The sequence below is a fragment of the Patella vulgata genome, chromosome 9 (assembly GCF_932274485.2).
Source record: "Patella vulgata chromosome 9, xgPatVulg1.2, whole genome shotgun sequence".
Classification (NCBI taxonomy): domain Eukaryota; kingdom Metazoa; phylum Mollusca; class Gastropoda; family Patellidae; genus Patella; species Patella vulgata.
The window spans coordinates 5,662,646-5,685,232 of NC_065887.2; the positions used below are offsets into that span (position 1 = coordinate 5,662,646).

A 22,587-nucleotide genomic window follows, 5' to 3' on the forward strand; every position below is an offset into this window, starting at 1 on the left:
GAAGCTAGTGTTTAGGTAAAGGGAAGTAACTCATCGGAGCAGAAATTGCCCTGAATTCACCAAGATCAATGTGTTACTATATTCAATTCATACATTATGGTTTGGATCTCTTTCCCAAAAATGGGACGCTGCCTTTTAATGGGTCTTAAAACGTATTACTAAACAATTACTAAAAGAAGTCGCCGTAACAGACCGTTTAATTGGCTAATCCCTCACTTCAACCAAAACACCGATACTATAACAACTCTTCCAGATCCTAGTGTAGTAAAGACAAGTAAAACGAAATTTTGAACTATAAAAAACGAAACGAAATAGGATCTGTGTTTTAATCAGATTGATTCTAGCCCGTTCCCGATAAGTCCGCAATTTGTTGAAAGTAGGTCTAACAAAGGTCTACCAAGTTTGTAACCCGACCACCAAGTTTATAGTCAGTTCAACCCGTTTTTAAAAACGGGCTTGGACTGGCAGGGTGCTTAAGAACTTTGAGCATGTTCAAAATGTTCCCCGTCCTGCCATTAGAAGAAGGGTCAGCGTTCTTACAACGAAATGGATGTTCTATGAACGAAATTCTCGTACTATGAACGGAATTTCGACCTAACTCGGGAGGTGTTACAACCTGCATCAATAGGCAGTACTCTATTTTATTTCATGCGGGTGGGGGATTTATTTTTTCTCAATTTTCTTATTGTATATCATATATTTTACCAGTATTGAATTTGTAGGGTTGTGGTGCTAATTCCTTTAATTGTCTTGCATAATATATATAGAGAGAAATTGGATTTAACACAAACTACGTCATTTCGGGACTAACATATGGTTCAATTTTATTTCAATAATTCGCTTGCGCGTAGGGGTCTTTAGCAGTGGGAGGAAACCGGAGGTCCCGGAGAAAACCCACGAGGTTGGACAGGCGACCTACTCCTTGATACGTACAACCGGGGAATCGAAACAACACCAGTTGACTCAATGACAGACTTTATGGTACAGCGCGTACGTGCTAACCATTCAGCCACCCCCCCCCCCCCAACCCCTCCTTGAATATTATAAAACCACATAATTTGTACTAATTGGTTTTTATGTTGGTCACCCGACTCAGTTTGGACAGTTCCCGATCCATTTCACTCAAGGACGTGTACAAGACTAATAATAGAAGAATTAAACCTGTTTAGATATTTGTACGTAGTTCCCTTGTGCTTAATGAAATAGTCTTGACACTTAAACCACTAGCTATCATTTACTAGACACCACTATTAGTAAATATGTACTCATACAGACTGACCTCCTAAATGTGCAGGCCCTTCTAATTGCCCTTTTTCAGGCGAGAACCTAGCCTACCAGATGGCGACGAATCACAGTTCTGTGAAAGGAGATCATGAAAGTAGTTTAGCCGTTGATGGCTACACCATTTCGACTTCGACATGTTTTATAACCGAGATGGGAGATTTCAGTCCAGTTTTCACAGTGGATTTATCCGATATTTACCATGTATTATATGTCACCATATATAATACTCTCAATTGGAATAATTACCGTAAGTAAAACATTCTATTTAGAACTCAACCACACAAAAGCTTATCTTTATTTTCAAGCATGCCATAATGAAATTAATACAACCGTTCCACAGCAAGACTTTGAATAATGAAAAAAAAAAAAAAAAAAAAAAAATAACAATTATTTTATTACAAGTGGGGAGCCACAGTGGTTAAGTGGGTAAGACGCTGACTCACTAGAACTGCATTGGCCGAAAAAGTTCATCGGGATTTTCCAACGCGGTTATCCCTTGTCAGTGGTTCGGATGGGACGAAACACCGAGGTCCCGTGTACACATTGGCGTGCACGTAAAAGATCCATTGGCAATTGGAATTCGATAGAAGAGTAGGCCATATTGGGTATGTCAGTCTTCATTATACCAGTCAGGAGCAGAATAGTAGGACGTTTTACCCCATTTCATTTCGTTTATTTCAAGTGGGCTGCCAAAATTTAATCAATGTATAATATATATTTTAGCTGAACGTTTACATGATGTGAATATCGAACTTTACCATTCTGACCCCACGATGGATTCTAACCCAGCTAATCCGGTTTGTTGTGGCTTCATACCTGGACTTCTACCAATGGGACCTACTATAATCAAATGTCAAGATGGGGTTATGGGACGATTTGTTAAGATTTTTATTGAGAAATCAGAGTTTATGACTTTATGTGAAGTTGAGATAACAGGTCATAAAGGTGAGTAATATATTAGATACAAACCACGGTGTAATTAATTATCTCTTTGATCTCCATCATCGTTATTCTGGATATAAACCGCTTGTGACATCACCAGAGGTCATATGGTATTGCGATATTAACCACCATGCGTATTTCAAAATTACATACAAAAACATCAATAACACACAATGAATCGATTTATTAGATTCAATAAAAAAAGGTTTTTCGTGGAATTTGGGGCGTTGATAGTCCGAAATATTAGAATAATATGGGCAAATCGATGTCGGAATTTCAGTTTCATTGTGGAAAAAATCGGGAAAACATTTCGGCAGTTTGGCTAGCTTCTATACAATTCGTCATCAGACTCGATCTGTCGACTGCATGTTGAAGAATAAACAAACAAGTTGAGGGGTCAATGTGACGTGTGTTTGTAGTAAACCCGCACTGGCATGCGCGCTAACCTGAAAACTAAACGACTAATTCATTTTGAAGAAAAAGATGTTTTAATCTCCTTTGTTGGTATGCCTGATATATACAACTGGTGGTAGTTTTTTCTTTGATGTTCATAGCAGTTCTATCTCATATCAACCTGTCAAGACGTCATCATAGGTTGATATATTCGGTTCATATCAACCGCTGATGACGTCATGACAGGTTGATATTTCATACCAACCGCTAATGACGTCATCTCAGGTCGATATATTCGGCTCATATCAACCGCTGATGACCTTGTTGATCGAAATAATACAAAGAACACAGAAATAAATTTTTATTCTTTTGACAATTAAAAATTGTTATGGTACAGTTTGTAGCATTCAGGACTGGAATAGACGACGTACTTATCGGCATATTTAAATCGGTTATCCATACTCCATGACTAAGATATCTTTCAGAATTTTCTTTCCGTCCACATTTCGATTATTTCTCCACACACTCCTAGACTTGAAAGTATTTATCGCCCAAGAGTTCCTTTGTAAAGTATTTATGGGTACAGTCCACTTAAAACAGTCGGTCAAATCCTTCTCTGAACATACCGAAAACCTTCAATGAGGGTTCACTGTCAGAATTATCGGAAAAGGATGCCTTTTGATCCAAATTTTCTTCAGGCTTTGGATAGATCCCCATCGATATTTGCATTCACATCTATTCCATCTCAATATGTTGGCTAAAAAGGATTGATGTTTCGTCTGACTTCGTATTACTATCCATTTTGTTTTTGCTTTCAATTCAATACTCCAAAATGGCGACGTATAAACAAAAACATGCACGTAATTGCACGTGATTACTTCGGTTATATTCGCTATCTGGCGGAAACAATCGAGCAATTATCCCATTATTTATGCCTTTTAATAAAAAAAAAGCCCTTAAATTTAACTGTGAAATGGCGTTGTATATGTCGGATATAAACCTACTCTCCCTCGGATTGATATAATAGAGGAAACTTGGGTTTCGTCCGCGTGTTCTCTATCATATCAACCTCGCGTAGGTTAATATCCTATACATAGACCTCTCACTACTCAGTTGTTACGCAAAAAATGTTTCGCCTTTCGCGTAATAACATCGAAGCAGTCTATATCTAATACTTACGTTTAGCAGCACAAACACGAAGTGGTTAGAGATAAATATGTAATTCCAACCCGACAGAATAGTTTTTATTATTCCCCGTATCATTTGGTAATAAACGAGACCCTGTTAGTTTTGATTAAAGATTATACAATACATTGACTCCTTCAGCTCTATGGCAAGTTGTGTGTAACTACTAGATTTGGCCAGATTTAGCCATATATAATATGGTACGTTGTGTGTAACTACCAGATTTAGCCATATATAATATGGTAAGTTGTGTGTAACTACCAGATTTAGCCATATATAATATGGTAAGTTGTGTGTAACTACTAGATTTAGCCACAATATGGTAATTTGTGATGCAGATGTCCCGGTTGGTGCTGGTGTGCCATTAAACACCATGTCAAATATTATATAAAACACAAGTTACTAAATGCCATATAAGGATTGTGTCAAATATGTTGAAATTTTCTTTAAGTTAAATGGTTTTGTTTTGCCTATATTAAGACCAGTGATTATATGGCTGATTTCAAACAGCTTTCGTTAATCAATATATTATAACTACTATAATATGTATAATCTTTGAGAGGCATTTATTAACTGGATAGAGCAATAAACTATAACGCATATTTATGGAAAAACAGCTACTGATTTATTTGGGCGATGTATTAATTAGTCTTTGAAGAATATCACCTCCTTTGATCTTGTTGTCCTGTGTGGTTTCATGAATTGTTGTTATAGTATTCTGTATAAATTAGCCTCATAATTTTTGTTTTACTGTATTAACTTGATAACTCTTCGAAACGTCGCCCAAAAAAATAAGTAGCTAGCTGTTTTTCCATAAGTATGTGTTATAGTTTATTACTATACTAGCAGGATACCCGGCTTCGCTCGGGGGTCATAACTCCGAAACCGGAAGTGGTAGGCTAATGTCACCTGGCCTATGTTACTCCCCGGTCCGAGCTATCCCTATACGCCAAATTTCAGAATCGGGGCAGACCTAGTGTAGCCGCCAACCCCGAACAGACAGACAGACAGACAGACAGACAAACGACAGTCACAAATATATATATATATAGATAGATAGATAGATAGATGTATGTTATAGTGAATATCATTTTATTATTCAGTTGATGATTCCTCTTACAAGAACCCGTATAATGCGGACAGGTGTGAACGATTTCCAAGTAAGTTATCAAATTATATCACTAGTTTTATACACATATCGATCTCGTGAAACTTTCGATTTCGTTCGTTTCGTACCAATGTTTATCCGTTTTAGTTTTCCATGCAACACTGAACAAAACAGCTTTCTCACAATCGAAAAAGTTTTTTTTACAGCATGATCGGTGGACAAAAGTAATGGTGATATATACATGTATTATTATTTTACTCAGTTGTAGGGGGTTTGGATGGCTGAATGGTTAACGCGTGCGCGCTGTATCATAATGTGTATCATTGAGTCAACTGGCTTTATTTCAATTCCCCGGTTGTACGCGACAATGAGTAGAGGCGCCTGTCCAACCTCGTGGGTTTTCTACGGGTCCTCCGGTTTCCCGCCGGTGCTAAAGACCCCTACGAGCAAGCGAATTATTGAAAAATAATTGAACCGTATATTAGTCCCGAAATGACCTAGTTTGTATCGAGTGGACGGTAAACCCCATTTCTCTCCCTAGCTCTCTCTCTCTCTTCCCTTAACGCCTAAAATTGGCCTTCTTTTGATTTTTAACCCCCCCCCCCAAACCTGTTAAATTATTTCAGGTATATAAAAAATATAATAAAGTCGAGTATATAGGAAAGTTTCCACTATAAATACATCTTGTCGTTTACCACATACGACATTATGACAATCAGATAAATAGTTAAATAGATTTTTTTATAAGATTTAAGGATTCTATCTGATAAAATCTTCTGTCATTCAAACTTTGACTGTCGATAATTTCAGATGGACCGAACCTTGCCTTGGGTAAGCCTACTGTGCAGAGCTCAACCTACATACATTATATGCCGTTGCCATCATCACTGGCTGTCGATGGGAATAGAAATGGTGATATAAATCAATTTAGCTGCAGTCATACTAGAAACGATGATTATACTCCATGGTTGCAAGTTGATCTTAAACATACTTTTAACATCACCAGTGTTACCATAGTGAATCGCTCTGATCTACGGGAACGTAAGTTAATCTTTAAAATAAATCTAATAATAGACCCGGGTCCTAAAACCTTTATCGAAAGGTTACTGTTGAACCTATACCAAAAAACTTTGAGGATCGTATATGGCACTTTTCACATGATTCACGGTTTATAGTAGGTTTACAGCAGAGTTGGCTTGGTAAGAAATCACTCCGACTACAACATACGAGTCTATGAAGGACTGGGAATGTGTGATTTAATCACCATAGAAGGTATTGATTACCGAAACATATGACAAATATTTTTTAAATTTGTTTCAATTATTGGGGCGGGGGAGGCAAACAGAGGACGGCAGACCAGATTTATGGGAAGGCAAATGACCCCCCCACCCCACGGTCCCACCACCTTTTTGTTATTATTCTGATTGTTCTAATTTAAATACTTTGCCCCAAAAAGACGTCCCTAAGGAAAACGGGTGATATTTTGGGGATATTATATTCTATTGATGACGTTCAATATCAATGAATTAAAGGGGAAAATCCAACGATTTTCAACAATTTTTCCCTAAATCTTAAATATACTCAGCCAAATTAAAAACTTGACACTCGGGATTTTTGGGACTAGATTTTTTATATTTGGTTTAAGGCAACTATTTTAGTGTTATGTTGTGCACAGACGACCTTGACATCAACAGAAAGCAAGAATAGGTCTCGCCGAAAATCCTTGACATGGATAACGTTCGCGATGTCACAGTACCCCCCAAAATGAAATTCACAGACTTGGAGAACAATCGGAATAAAGTGTTTAGTAACGGTTGTGGCCTCCCCTAGCGTCTCGTACTGCAACACAACGTCTTCTCATGGATCTCAGAACATTAGTAAACACTACCCGAGGAAGATGTCGCCACTGCTCAGCAAGAGCATGTTGAAGGTCCTGCAACGTCAGTGGTGGATTCACTTGCTGACGAACACGTCGACCCAGTTCGTCCCAGATGTGTTCAATAGGATTAAGGTCGGAGCTAAGCGACGGCCAATCCAGGACTTGGACACCGGCATTTCGTAAAAAATTCTGGGTAGCAATTGCTGTATGGGGTCGAGCATTGTCTTGTTGAAACGTTAGTCCAGGCCCATGTCTCTGCATAAATGGAAGAAGAACAGGTTGCAAAATCTGATCTCTGTACTGGACAGCATTTAAGTTCCCTTGGACAACAACAAGAGGAGAACGTCCAAGTGCACAAAAAGAACCCCAAACCATGACGCTGCCGCCACCAAATCGCTCAACTTCTCTGACGCATACTTGAGCGTAACGTTCACCTCGTCTGCGGTACACTCGGACCCTGCCATCGGCAAATCTCAAAGTGAATCGAGATTCGTCAATAAAGACAACCGAATTCCACTGTCTTTGAGTAAATGTTATGTGTCTTGTGGCCCACACAAGTCGGTTACGGCGATGAAGAGGTGTCAATATTGGTCCATTATAGGGCCTCCGAGCTCGAAGACCAGCAGCCTGCAAGCGATTTCGAACAGTTTTTCAGTTACCCTTCCACCAAACATCTCTCTACTTGTGGAGGTTGCAGTGACAAATCTGTTTCTAAGATGACGTAATCGTATTACTTGATCTTCCTGGAGTGACGTCACACGTGGCGCTCCCGCCCTTGGGCGGTCGGCAATAGTTCCAGTTTGAAGCACTCTCATTCTAGGATTAATTATTGTCTGGCGTGAACAATTAAAGGCTCTTGCAACAGTGACCACAGACTGACCAGCATAGAGCCTACCTATAGCACGTAGACGTTCTACATTTGAAAGGCGCGGCATTTTCTAACAAAGATGAAAATAACAATTTTAATTTGTTTTTCCAGTTCAATTACGTGTGCGTGTTCAGTTTAAGCAAACTTGCATCGATTGACCTCACGAGTTTGTGTTTGCAAGTGTTTTTCAGGTTTTTCATCTTTATATGCTCAAAAGTCACGTGATCTACGTGGCTTTACAATTTTATGAAATTAAAGGCTTCTTACTACTTACTATCGTTAGAAACACTTTAAAATTTATTTGACTTACCAGAAAAAATTTTTTGTTGAAATTCATCAGTGTCAAGTTTTTAATTTGGCTGAGTATATATATTGATAAATAATCCCCTCGGTAACACAAGTAAAAGACTTTTTGTAAGCGAGTAATTAATTTTTAGCAAATCCGGAAGTGACGCAGTTGGTTCGAATCAACACGCTCACGGGTCTTCTCCTTTAACTGTTTTTACAGCTGGAAGAATGGCTGATACAAGTATATTGGTTTATGAGTCTGATCCAACTACTACAACAACCACGCCCATCATTTGTAAATTTATAGCAGGAATATTCGGCAGGACTTCTCGAACATTTGAATGTGATAACGTCACTATCGGACGGTACGTCCGAATAACTAAAGATTCTGTACGTTTAAATGTGTGTGAATTGGAAGTGACGGGAAATTTGGTGTAGATAAAATACTTGTAGTTCGGGTAGCTAACAGTGGCCTTCACCTAGTAGACCTAGGATGGTCAAAGAGAAATAAAATGTAATCCGCTTCAATACAGCTCGCTTATTTATAGCACCAAATTCTGCAATATTATTATTTCGACCAGCTTTTGAAAATCTGTCTCTTTGTCCCTGCAGTCATATCAGTCAGATTTGTAATTTTTTGAATATATTTTTGTAAACGTGTCTGCAGTCTCCATGGTTCTAAACTGGACTGTCCCGTTTATGACGTTTATTGGTTTGAGGGCACGATCTGCACGTGCTGAATTTGAGGTATATAGCCGGATGCATGATATGATCTCCCGCCTTTTTGTTGACTGTATGTTAATATATATGTATACACATGTGTATTGAATTAGCTTACTCGTATATTGTATGTGTTTAAAATTTGTGTGGTGGCTAGTTATTCCAGACGCTTCCATATTTGATTTACTTATAGAACAATCTTAAATTCAGCACTTCCTCTTTTTTCATTTGTTATAAATAGTGTGTATATAACTTATCTAATTTATATGGTATTCACCATTATTTTATTATATGTTTATATTCTTTGTAGGAGGAGAGGGGTAATATAGGCTATGCCTGTTCCCTGATCCCTTTTCATGAAAATTGAAATAAAACCTTGTTTAGAAAAAAAAAATCGGATGTAGATTACTGTCTTACTGTATTGTTTATTAATTATATTTCGCGTATATCAGGACTCAGACTAGCAATTAGCCCATGTATATCAGGACTCAGACTAGCAATTAGCCCATGTATATCAGGACTCAGACTAGCAATTATTGGCCCATTGAATTCAATGTTAAATGACTAACATCACAGGCTGTAGCTTTTTGCTCTACATTCCGTTTGTTCCAATCTTTATAGGCAAAATGGGGACCACATTTGGGAATCTTCTCATCATAATTTTGTAGGGGGTTGGCTGTTTAGATTTTTTGCTACGGCGATTTGATGTTGACAGGGGTGAAAATCTCCCTTCCGACACAATGATTGCTCTGCAGAAAGACAATTTACACCCCCTATCCCTCCGATGTAATATCCACAGTATTACCAAAAACTGCTATGGAATTACAAATTTGATACTTTTCTCAAATTCTAGACCAAAAAGTCAAGAAAAAATAAAGGAGGAAGAGGGGAGAACAAAAATTAAGCGAACAAATGGTCATGCCTTTGCACTAATATTTGTATGAGGTTGACCACCAGAATTTTGAGATACACAAACTTGAAGAAGCATACTAAAAACATGTAACTAGTTGCCATACATATCACCGTAGCCAACCTGATAACCCCGTTATCCTTCCGGTTCAAAATCATGATTATTTCCCAAAACCTGTCAGAAAATGTTGATTCAACCCCTCTTCGTCCATTCTTGACCAAAATGGGCATGCAAAGGGGGAGAAAAGAGACAATTGCTATAAATAGACGAAGGGTACCGAGATGGAGAAATTTAATGGTGGTCTGCCTCCTTCTGTGTTGCTTAATTGTCGGCCTTCTCTGGGCACCGAAGGCTAGTGGTAGGTGTGTCTGCGATATTATACTGTATATAAAGTATATTTTTACAAAATTGGCGCTACGAGCATTTATCTTTCGCGGATAGTGTGTAGTGTGGGAATTTCCCGTAAATCCCTGTTCCCCAAGCTCAGTTGGTGGGAAGTTCATCGATTGAATTAACCATTTCAATTCACTGCGGATATAGAAATTATGATTATAAAATTACAATGGCAATATTTAAAAAATAGTTAGCCGTCTGTTAAGCTAAGAATATAACTTATAAAGATATATAAAAATATAGGTAATTTACTGCCTGCTGGTAGCTCAGTAAGGGGTGGTTTATTTAACACAAGTGACAAAATAAATCCAGTTAAGTTTTTGTTTTTAGGAAAGTATTTATTTTACCAGTGAAAACAATCAAAATCGATTTATTTGTATTCTCCAAGGGTTTTGTTTTAAAAAAAAATTCGTGGGGGAGGGGGACTTCGAAATGATCTACAAACTTCCCTATACTCATAAGAAGTAAACAACCAAGACAGACGACTTTTAAGGAAATAATTTGGAAATTGAAAGTATTTGCAGATAAAGTTAAAGGGCCAATCCCGATAATTTTTTTCAGAATAAAACTGCTTATTGTTTTGTTAAAATGCCTTAAAACCCTCTACCTATACGGACCGAGCAAGTAACTCAATATTTGTGATACGTTTTCAAACAATTTAAACTCATCAGTCTTCATCTGGAAATGGAGACCGGTGTCACGAGCAGTATTATACGGTGTCTGGATAAAACCAGGCCTCTTTTTAAAAAAAAAATAATGTGTAGATGATATTTACCGTCCGTTATCAAGTACAGCACATGGGACGTTCACTGTATAGACGTCTCAAGAAACGGCAATCGATTATCAGGTCACCCAACGAAAAAATTGACCCTAAATTTTAAAAAGCTTAATACACCATTCCTATATATTTTGGTGCTTAAATTTTATACATACTCTGACTTTAATTTTTGAGACTCTATTCTAATCGGGATAGTCCCTTTAAATTTTTGACTTTTTAGGTTTGAGCTAAGTAATAAAGCCGTAAAACCCTCGTACTCAGAATTAACGTCGATTGGGTTTTAATTTGTTTTTCGGATTAATAATACTTTTTTAAATTGACGAAAACCAACGAAACCAACATGACTGAAAAGTTGAACTTTGATTTGGGAAAATTCCCGATTAAGATATAGTCATAATTATCCCCCTTTCTGGCATTGAAATCCCTCGTTATTATTAAATTTGTTTCCGGGCACTCAGAAATAATTTCCAACAAATTTTCTTTGAATTTTTCAAAACCACATTGATTTCCATGAATATTTGAACCTTCTGGGGCGATGTACACAACACAAAGTTTTAAAAATGAATGAATGTTTAATTCTGTCGATACTGATAGATAGGCTTTTGTGATACAGAACTTCGATACCACCCCGCGCCTTACCATTACCGCGTACACAAGAAACATATTCGTATTCAGGAAAATAACTGTGCGAATCAATATCTTTTCCACACCAAGACTCTATCAGACAAATGACATTGAAACGCTTTAGATATAGGATGAATTCTTGGTCCGACAATTTTGATTTTAGACCGTTCACATTCCAAGTGATAATTTTAATAAATGAATTTAAGTTTTGACATATTTTATTTGCATTCTCTTGTTGTTCGCTATTTATTACTTTGATCCAGTGTAATGATTTCGTTGGTTTCAATGTCGAATGTGAACACTTCGTGACCAATAATCAGTTTGTTATATTTCAGATAAGCTCTCATTGAGTCGTTGTTTTTCTTCGCGTCAATGAGTTTGGGAATAGGCGCTTTTCTTATCTACAGTAAATTCTGACGATAATTCTGATGTTGATAATGATGCTGGGCTGCTGGATCGTAAAGGACGTAGGCAATTCCCGAGTCCCGAACGTGTAGATCTATTGACTTACTATAGTGATAATTATATGGGAACGGGTGATGGTGAAAACGAGGTAGTGCAAGCCGCACGCGATCCGCGTGTTCGTGGTGGCATTGCTCGTGGTCGCGGTGGCCCGTTCCTTGTAGGCCTATCTTGAATGACGATTATGGTCTTGGTAGTGGTAGACGTGGTCCACGTGTTCACGGTGGCCTTACTTGTGGCCAAGGTGCCCGTGTTCGTGGTGGTCGAGGGGTTGACAGAGGTAACCCTGTTAGGGATCAGACGGTTGGACCTGACAGAGCTCAGAACCCCAGGATAGTTTGGAACGTTGATCAGAATGATGACAGTTATATGCCAAAACAAATTCTATTCGTCGGTGGCTTTGAGATTGTTCATGACATGGGCATTATGTTCGTATAAACTTCATCGGAAGTTTACGCCGTCTACCAAAGATTTCCCAGCGGACCTCAAGGACCTCCAGTCTATACTTATAAGTTCCAGTCCGAAACTGAACAAAGACGTTTTAATGACAGACACAGTACAGAGGCTTACAGGGAGGCACTTTCCACGGAAAAGACGGGCAACGGCTGGCAACACAGGGTACAGAAAGGACAAAATGTGTCGCGTGTGCTGGGCGCGCGGACTTCGCAGCAGGGCTGGTAGAGAAATCAGGACGGTTTGGATTTGCTCTGACTTTCCAAGCCAGCCAGGTCTTAATGGGTTTTAACGTCCACACGACACAAACTAGGTCATAATTTCGGTAAATTCTTTTTGTCTGTTAGGATGGGCATGGGGATGGGATAAGAGAAAAAATATAGAATTTTGGAAATTTGCATAATCATGTAGTCACGTGACTTCATGGCGGCCTTTACGGATTTCGCATGAAATACTTATGGGATATTGTTTTTTTTCACTGGATTTTGATAAAGATATATAAAATGGAAAAAAAAAATATCAATAGTTTAGATTATTTATTTTTTCTTTTATTCAAAAGAAGACAGAAATGTGTTAAAGATACCAGAATCGTGAGCTGGGTTGGATGGCCGAATGGTTAGCAAGACCCCTACGCGCAAGCGAATTATTGAAATAAAATTGCATCATGTGTTAGTCCCGAAATGACCTAGTTTTTGTCGATTGGACGTTAAACCCCATTTATTTCTCTCTCTCTCTCTCTCTCTCTCTCTCTCTCATATAGAATCTACATGTAATATGCTTATATAAAGTATAAAACATAAAACTATCGTGGCTGTTAGCGACTTGTCGACTTGTCGCCTTGTTGGGTTGTGAATAAGTCGAAGGCGACAAGTCGACAAAATCAACCCGCCGACACGGTCGTCGCCTTCATTATGTCGTGTCGGCGGGTTGATTTCGTCGACTTGTCGGCTTGTCGATTTCTTCACAAGTCGACCATTTAGATGGCCGCTAACAGCCACCATATATAACCCACATGTAACGTACATATTTAAATATAACGCATATAGAATCGACCTGATTAGCAGTGAATATTATAACTAGGCCGCTACAGTTACTGAGAAGGATGACGTCGTGCTGGTTAATTAGCTCGTAATATTAACTTTTTTCCTTCTGCAAATTATATTCTAGAACAGTGGTTCTCAACCTTTTTTTGCCAACGAATAGCGGCACATCTAGCTAAATATATATGGAAAAAATATTTGAATTTTGCAAAATAAAAACATGGTAAGTCAGACGGAATACAACCGTAGAGTAGACAGAGACAAGTCATAGACACATAGAATGGCTCAAACTAAATAAAGAAAAACACAGCTATAAATTTATCAGCAGACCCCAGTAAATACTCAAATAGGATCACGTGGTTTTTCGCATTTTCTTAGTGTGCCGTTCAACATTTCGCGGCACACTTAGGAAGATCTCGCGACACACTGGTTGAGAATAACTGTTCTAGAACATGTTTTTGAAGTAGTAGAAAAATAAATAAGGGTGTTTGAAGTATATCTGGATAAAAAGCATGTCATGTTTAGTTTAAATGGGTAAAAAACAGGAGTAAAGGGCATCATTCTGTCCGGACCAGTTTACGTTACTCCTTATGTAAACAGTGTACGCGTCATCGAGCCAATGATCAACGCCATGTGACGTCACATGTAGAAGGCGGTTGAACTTTAAAAGGTCAGTCATCTTATACAGAGTTAGAAGTAGGCTTTCATATTACCTCTGTGAAATAAATGAAATGAAATGAAATTGGGTTTAACGTCCTACTGTTCTGCTCCAAACTGGGCTAATGAAGATGGACATACGCCATACAGTGTGCTATAAGGGAAATTTTTCCCGGACAGCGGCACTACGGCCTACATTTTTATATATAATACCAACTGTCAGGGGATCTTTAACGTGTACGCCAATGTGTACACGGGACCTCGGGTTTTCGTCCCATCCGAACGACTAGACAGCTGTCCTTGTCAGGCCCTCCGTCCAGCATCACTGACAAGAGGGAACCACGCCGGAAAATCTGGATGAACAACCCAACCTCCAGGCTAGCGAGCCAGCGTCTTACCCACTTAGCCATCGTGACCCCCCCCCCCCCCTGTGAAACAGTATGGTAATGTGCATGTTGAAAATGGCGTATATATCATTGTTTATTTATTTTACATAAAGACACAATACATGAGCATGAGAATAAAAATGTAGAAAAGTTACTATGTCATGGATATCTTCCATCTCAGTGGAAACCATATTTTCCATTATTATGAAAAAAAATATACAAAGCCTGTTAAAGGCAGTACATAACTATTGTACCTATCACATATACACCACATAAAATAAGTTCTCTTCCAGTAAACATCGTCTTAAAGCTAACTCTATTCAGTTTAGCGTAGTTATAAAGTATATATATACACAAAACCACGTGTAGTACATCTGGTATAGTCAGACCAATATTCCTGGCATTCTGGAAACTCTTCCCAGTTTTAAGAATGACTTGCTCAATAAACTGATTTGAACAGCTAACGACTATGTGCATACTATTAATAGTAATAATTAATAGAATTTTCCACGAAGCTATTTGATTCTTTGTGTCACACAGATTCAATACCAGAACCGTGACGAGGATTTCCGTCAACATAAAATAGAAATCGTTGTAAAAATATAGATAAAAACTTTCGTTATAATAATTCAGAAAATCCCACCAGCTGTAATAATTTGGATAAATATTGGCCAGGTATAATACAAACATCGTCATTCTTACATCTCCCTTTCTAAATAGTTTATATAAGTATTTTATACTTTCGTACGTCATTAACACGAAGAGCACTGTGAGGATCCATATTTTGAACGTCTCCTTTGTAGCATTGAAATATAAATGTTTGTAACTTGAGTTTCCTGGTTTTTCATAGCTTCCTGTAATAATAATGGAACATAAAACTTATATTACAAATACAAAATTCGATATTTAATGTAATGTAATGTAATGTAATGTAATAAGACCTTTCTCTGTGAGGTTTTTGTTAATATTCGTGTTAATTAGAGGCGTGGAGATAAGAATAAGAGGTGGTTACGGTGATATTTACTCCAAATATATTAATGTGTTTACTCGTACGCTACTTTATATTTTGTGCATCTTGGAATTCCAATGGTCAAACTCGTACAAACTTCGGAGTATTCAACCCCAAGGTTCCTACATCTGTGGTAGATTATGTATAGAGTAGGGGCGACCAATGTGAGAAGAATAAAATTAAACTTTTGGTGGCTTGCTTCCTAATCAAAAGTTAGAGTTATGTCCCTTACCTCTCATCACCGTATCAAAACAGGAACATGTGCAGCTATCTCTATTAACAGGTGTCTTATATGGTACCCAAATCATTTTATGAACAAAACCTATAAAAAATGTAGAAGAATTAAATGTAAGCGATTTTACTGACATTAGCTTATAGGAGTAAAAAAATGTCAGACAACGCATATTTTGTAATAACCAAATCTTTGGGCTTCTGGTCCACCCCACAACCATTTCCTTAGATTAATTTTCCCGGGACCCCATGTACGCTGAGAGCCCGCTCCACAATTCCGTCGGGCCTACAGTTTGGTGGAGATAGAGAGAAATGGGTTTAACGTCCACTCGACACAAACTAGGTCATTTCAGGACTAACATATGGTTCAATTTTATTTTCATAATTCGCAGTGGGAGGAAACCGGAGGACCCGGAGAAAACCCACAAGGTTGGACAGGCGACTTTACGCCTTGTCACGTACAACCGGTAAATCGAAACCATTGATGATACAGCTCGCACGTGCTAACCATTCGGCCATCCAACCCTCCGATCCACAGTTTGGTGGACACTACGAATAAAGGGTAGGGTTTGAATGTCAAGGACCGGTCGTTATATAACGGAGGCTTATGGATTATAACGCATGGGTTATTTACACAAGCATATAAACCTGTAACGGTAAATCTCTTTGATCTTTGGGGTATATTCTATGTCCGGAATAACTTGCGGTCTGAAAGTCGGGGGGCTGTTTTGGATATGTTTGGGGTTATTCTTCTGAAAGTTTTTCTTTAAACCTGTAACGGGTTATTCTTACAGGGTAGGTTTTTTTTCATAAGAAAACATGATATAAGGTTTTTCTTGCGGGAATTCTGGGATATTCTCATCTTGCGTACATGTAATTCTAAACATAGGCGGTTTATAAGCAAGATAAAGTCCTCGACTTCGGTTATGCTGGGGAAGAAAAACTTCAGAAAAAACCCTCGACAGAAAAACCTCGGCCTACCGGCCTCGGTTTTTTTTTCTCGGGTTATTTTCTTCAGTCTTTCTTTCCCGAGCATAACCTCAGTCTCGAGATTTATTCTACACAGAATAAATAATATAACCATTCCCCACTCCACCCGTTATTACAATTAGCAATGCAAAAGCTGTTTTAAATTTTTGAATCTGACTAAAATTGAATAGTTGCTAGTTTTCAATGCCCTCTCCCATTTAAGCCCCCCCCCACCCCCGCTCAGAAAAATAAAAAAAATAAAATTCAAAATCGATTAAGAAATAAGAATGTTATTGCACTTTTATGACCTAAAATTGATCGATGTCAGTATACACTTTTTTTAAATTTGCAAAGACAATTTCTCGGCAACCATTGAAGATATAGATATCAAGTGTTGAGGAAACATCCGTCCAACCATTAACTATTTATTGGAATTTTTAAATTTGGGCTCTATAATTTATCTCCTTTCTATGAGAAAATACGTTTACTTTCAGTGACGAGCGCTGTTTTTGCCTTTTCCTAATAATTTTATTTTTTCAAAATATAAGAAATAACTCGTAAATACGTTTCTGAATGCCCAAACCACGCTCGACACAAACTCTGTTTTCGTCTCTACACGAAAAACACAAAGTCATTGAGATGTTGGTGTTTATACAACTTCCCGAAGTCGCGGAACAAAAACGACACATTTTACGGTCAGTGTTTTTTACATTGATAAAAATAGTATCAGTGGCGTCTCTAGCAAGCTTTTGCATTGCTACTACAATAGCTTTTGGATAGCTTTGTGATTAGTTTGCCTTGATTACATTTGCAAGATAGATAAATAAATAAGATAGATGAATAACGCCATGAATAACGCCATACGTATAAAAATTCGAAAACGAAATAGAGCAAACAAAAGTGCCAAAAAAACCCCCAAATAGTCGAAATCATTGGCTATTATTTAGAAAAATAAGAAATGAAGTAATAACATTAATTAGGGAAGCTAAAAATGGTTTTAAAGACAAATTAGAACAAATAAATAATAAAAACTTGCCTCCAAATCAATGGTGGAAGATAGTTAAATCTATTACAAATTATGATAATGTAAAGGTACCCACTTCCCCATTATTATTTGAAAACTGCGTTTACACACACACACACTTGATATGGCAAATATCCTAAACTCTTATTTTGCTTCGATTTCAAAATTAAATGATGTACCTGACCTTCCATACTTTGCTTCTCGCAGTAACAACGAACTACAAAATTTTATTGTAAGTGAGCAAGAAGTGAAAGACCAGTTACTAATTCTTAACTGTTCAAAGCCTTCTGGTCCCGATAATATTAGTCCAGCTGTATTGAAAAAGATAACTCCATCAATCACAAGCCCTCTCACTGAACTTTTTAATCTTTCATTAGAACTCCAATTATTACCTTATATCTGGAAGACTTCACATATCATTGCAGCGTATAAAGGAAAGGGTGATCCGCAGTTCCCTGACAACTATAGACCAATTTCATTAACATGTTCATTGCGTAAAATACTAGAGAAAATCTTATTAAAAAATCTTTATAATTTTATAAAAGAATATAACCTGTTATATAAGTACCAGTCTGGTTTTCAACCTAACGATTCTACAATAAATCAACCTTTAGAAATTTATGATGTTATAATAAGTAATCTTGATAAAGGAAAGCAAATTCGATTTATATTTTGTGATGTATCAAAAGCGTTTGACAAAGTTTGGCATATTGTCTAAATTAAAACAATATGGAGTTAATAAAATATTAGGTAAATTAACAGAATTTCACTTAACAAAATATATCTTGCTTTTATTCGCCCGATTTTAGAATATGCCGACATTGTATGGGATAACTGTTCAAAGAAGGATTCTGATCTATTAGAAAGTGTTCAAACTAAAGCAGGTAGAATAATAACTGGCACTAGAAGAAATTCCTCTAAAAACAATTTATACAAAGAGCTTGGTTGGGAATCATTCTCTAATCGCAGAATAAAACACAAATTCATTTACTTATAAAAATAAAGAATAACCTAAGTCCCACTTATTTATCTGAGGTCTTAAAAAATTTGAACCGTCAGTATCAAATTATAACCTTCGAAACGAAAATCTGAACCTCAATCTACCATTATGTAAAACGAGTTCATATTCTAATAGTTTCTTTCCCTGCACAATTAAACTTTGGAACAACCTACCTGAAAATATTAAAACCTCACAAACGTTAAGTACATTCAAATTGGGCCTTTCACGTGTGTACCCTTTAATTAGACCACTACTATATTATAATACTGGAAATAGGAAAGAGAATATTATCCATTGCCAATTAAGAAATAAAGCTAGTAACTTAAATAATCACTTATTCTACCATTTTATAAGTGAAACAAAAGTGTGCCCTAGGTGTAATTCTGAAGACGAAGATAATTACCATTATTTTTTCATATGTCCTACTCTGCCCAAAGCAAAATTCTAAAAAATAATCTACACCACCTTAATCAAAATATTACAATTGACCTGATCCTATATGGTAACCCCTCTCGTTCAGATAATACCAATTCTAACGTATTTGAAATAGTGCAAAAATACATAAAAGACAGCAAGAGATTTTAACACTTTAACATATAAAACTTAAAATTACACTCCAAAAATGTATATATGCTTGCAACTCACTGCCTGTACATATGTCACCATTGTATTGTAAACATAAGATTTAACTATTTTATATGTTTGGAGAGAACTTATATAGGCCTTTGCCTGTTGTTCAATCCAATTCACCTCGTGGGTTTTCTCCGGGTCCTCCGGTTTCCTCCCACTGCTAAAGACCCCTATGCGCAAGCGAATTATTGAAATAAAATTAAACCATATGTTAGTCCCGAAATGACCTAGTTTGTGTCGAGTGGACGTTAAACCCCATTTCTCTCTCTCTCTCTCTCTCTCTCTCTCAATCCAATTCAGTTTATTGAATAAAATATTTTTTAAACTAGATAAATAAAGAAGATGTTTGGGACTGATTGGGATTTATTGGAATACATACTAACCTATGTGAAGAAATGGTAAACATATGAGTAGTCCAGATCCCAGTAGAAAAGCACGTGTTTTGTGTAACAGTTTACTATCTGGGAACATAATGCCGTAGTTGGTCAGATGTTTGTGTATAAAATAAGTAACCACTATTCTTGATTAACCTCGTACTCGGGATCTGAAATGAATGAAGAAAAGCATGAATGGAAGAAAGAAAAAGGAAAGAAAGAAAGAAAGAAAGAATGGACATAAGGCAACGAGTACATAAGGCTATAGTTTATTCTTATGTCAATCGGTATAACTAATAATACAATAAACAACAGACGTATAAAATATGTAACCACAATACTGTAGATTCTGAAACAAAATACCAACTTTATGAAGTACACCTAAATGATACCTCTTTACACGGTTAATAGACAGTGCCAAAAGTCACCGGTCCCATGCACACACAGCCATAGGCTACGGTGGCTGATAAGGGACATGAAAAATAATATAATTTGTTTTTTATAATTTTCACCCAAGTCAATTTTAATTTTCACCCAAGTCAATTTTGATATAATTTGTTTTTTATATAGGTTTATTCCTAAAAGATCTAGGTTCCTTTCGATATTGGCATGTATCGGATTGAAACTTCATGAATTATGGCCCCTGATTGTACGAAAAGTCACTTTTTTTTAGCGTGTGGACACTCCAGAGGTCACAATTATCATCTGGTTTCTTTCGATATTCGCGCTTATCGGATCTTAACTTTCTGAATTACGACCCTTGATTGTACGAAAAATCTCGTTTTTAGCTTGTGGTCCCTCTAGAGGTCACAATTTGTATCTGATTTAAAAAAAAAACGTTTGAATATATCACCGTTACGCCCAAATGATGATTGGGTTCGAATTTTCTGAAAATCTGATCGAAACTGCCGGACAAAATGGTTGCCCCTCGTACGCAAACTTTGAGAGAGAGAGAGAGAGAGAGAGAGTTTAACGTCCACTCGACACAAACTAGGTCATTAGTGTTTTGGAAACGAGGCTAATTGAGATGACGTCACGCGCTGGGTGGAAATTCTTGGGTGAAAATTATAAAAATCAAATTATATTAAATTTGACTTGGGTGAAAATTATAAAAAACAAATTATATTAAAATTGACTTGGGTGAAAATTATAAAAAACAAATTATATTAAAATTGACTTGGGTGGAAATTAAAATTGACTTGGGTGAAAATTATAAAAAAACAAATTATATTAAAATTGACTTGGGTGAAAATTACAAAAAAACAAATTATATTAAAATTGACTTGGGTGAAAATTACAAAAAACAAATTATATTAAAATTGACTTGGGTGAAAATTAAAATTAAAAAAAAAAAATTATATTATTTTTCATGTCCCTTATCAGCCACCGTAATAGACACATATACATTACACTGTGTCAGTTAATATTACACACACCAACAATAAACACATACCTTACACTGTATAAGTTAATAGTTATTTACCGACCCACTGTACACACAGCAATAGAAACATACCTTGTACTGTATTAGTTAATATTTATAATACTAGAACATTTATTGTGGATACAATCACTAGGTTTATTGTACTGCAACGTTTCAACAAGATTTCACAAGTCGTTTTCAAGCAAATATCTAATGTACAAATGAGACATATCATGGGTGAAATATAAATATACGTACAATCAACAATATCGTTAATAAATGAGCTGTATATAAGACAGGTGACAAAGATAACTTTACAGTTTTTATAGGAATATAAGTCTACTTGGAGTTAGTTTTTTTTGTTATTCTAATGATATAGGAATTCTCAATGTTTAAAAACACAAATATAACTCCAATTTTATGGCAACCCTTTCACAATATTTGAAAGAAATATCCCACGCGGTGTGTTAATCTGTTTTCGCTTTATATAACAATTCAATAAAACATATACAGTAGACTCCTATTCTCCTTGTAAGCAGTTACGAGAAATTCCCCCCCCCCCCGTAGAAATTCTATTGTTCCATCTCTTTAATCAACGGTCACTCCTCTAACGCGGCCAAAGGTCACTATTTTACTAATAAATTTAGCAAAATAGCGCTTATTCAACGGCCATTGTTGAATGATACCACCTTGTCGTACTTCGTAGCACCTCCGCTAATCCCGTGATTAATAGTTAATTATCATGTAATTACCGATCAGGTAAAACGAACTATGAAAATAACAATAAACCCGGGATTATCTGTTAATTAATCTTTTGTTTTATTAAATGACAAACCTTGATCATGTTTTCACACGTAACGAAACACTATTTGATACTGTTTAAATGAACTAAAAGTACCGTCAAAGCCGAGTTTTGTCACGATCATTTAGTATCCATTTTCCATTGCCACTTTGTTTTAGCGCCTCCTATATTATATAGGACTTACATCCCCTGAAAATCTGTGACAAATTCAGCGATGTTTTTTTGGAGATGTGCGTTTTTGATAAAATAAAATTAATTCATGGATTGTCTTCACAAAAATGGATAAATGGTATCGAATACATCACAATTGTAGACAGTAGTATCAATAATGGTACAAAATAACACGTTTACAAAAGATATATCAGAGATTTGAGACAAAGAATTTTCGTTCTAAGTAAGTTTCAGCGACGGCCAAATTTACCGATGCAAGATATGTGTTGGCTTTATTCATTAGTTACAATTTATTACGTGGTTCATTTATTGGAAAGCGGGGTTGGATGGCCGAATGGTTAGCACGCGCGCGCTGTATCACGAGGCCTGCCATTGAGTCAACTGTCGTGGTTCGAATCCCTGGTTGTACGTGACAAGGAGTAGGGTTGCCTGTCCAACCTCGTGGGTTTTCTCCGGGCCCTCCGGTTCCTCCCACTGCTAAAGACCCCTACGCGCAAGCAAATTATTGAAATAAAATTAAACCATATGTTGGTCCCGAAATGACCTAGTTTGTGTCGAGTGGACGTTAAACCCCATTTCTCACT

General features: G+C 36.8%; 1 protein-coding gene and 1 long non-coding RNA gene across 3 annotated transcripts; one reads left to right on the forward strand and one right to left on the reverse strand.

Annotated features, from left to right (window-relative positions):
- The first annotated feature begins 2,127 nt into the window (after positions 1–2,127).
- LOC126807993 (uncharacterized) lies at positions 2,128–5,855 on the forward strand. The gene is made up of 3 exons (XR_007674244.2): positions 2,128–2,229; positions 4,908–4,964; positions 5,723–5,855. It is a non-coding gene; the product is annotated as an uncharacterized LOC126807993 (long non-coding RNA).
- An 8,606-nt stretch (positions 5,856–14,461) lies between these two features.
- On the reverse strand, positions 14,462–21,219 carry LOC126807992 (uncharacterized). 2 transcript variants are annotated; one of them, XM_050533008.2, is made up of 4 exons: positions 21,124–21,219; positions 19,617–19,777; positions 15,612–15,701; positions 14,462–15,224 (listed from the first exon to the last, which is right to left on the reverse strand). In XM_050533008.2, the coding sequence occupies exons 2-4, from the start codon at positions 19,702–19,704 to the stop codon at positions 14,599–14,601; spliced, it is 804 nt and encodes a 267-aa protein (XP_050388965.1). In that variant the 5' UTR covers positions 19,705–19,777; positions 21,124–21,219; the 3' UTR covers positions 14,462–14,598. The 2 variants fall into 2 exon arrangements, with proteins under 2 accessions (XP_050388965.1, XP_050388966.1); XM_050533009.2 differs by lacking the exon at positions 21,124–21,219 and adding an exon at positions 21,061–21,103.
- Positions 21,220–22,587: the final 1,368 nt, after the last annotated feature.

Coding starts and splice junctions, on each gene's coding strand:
- LOC126807992 (XM_050533008.2), bottom strand. CDS start 19,704: ATGTTCCCAGATAGTAAACTGTTACACAAAACACGTGCTTTTCTACTG. Junction 15,702..19,616: donor TTTACCATTTCTTCACATAG/GTTAGTATGTAT, acceptor CATTTTTTATAG/GTTTTGTTCATAAAATGATT. Junction 15,225..15,611: donor TTTTGATACGGTGATGAGAG/GTAAGGGACATA, acceptor TTATTATTACAG/GAAGCTATGAAAAACCAGGA.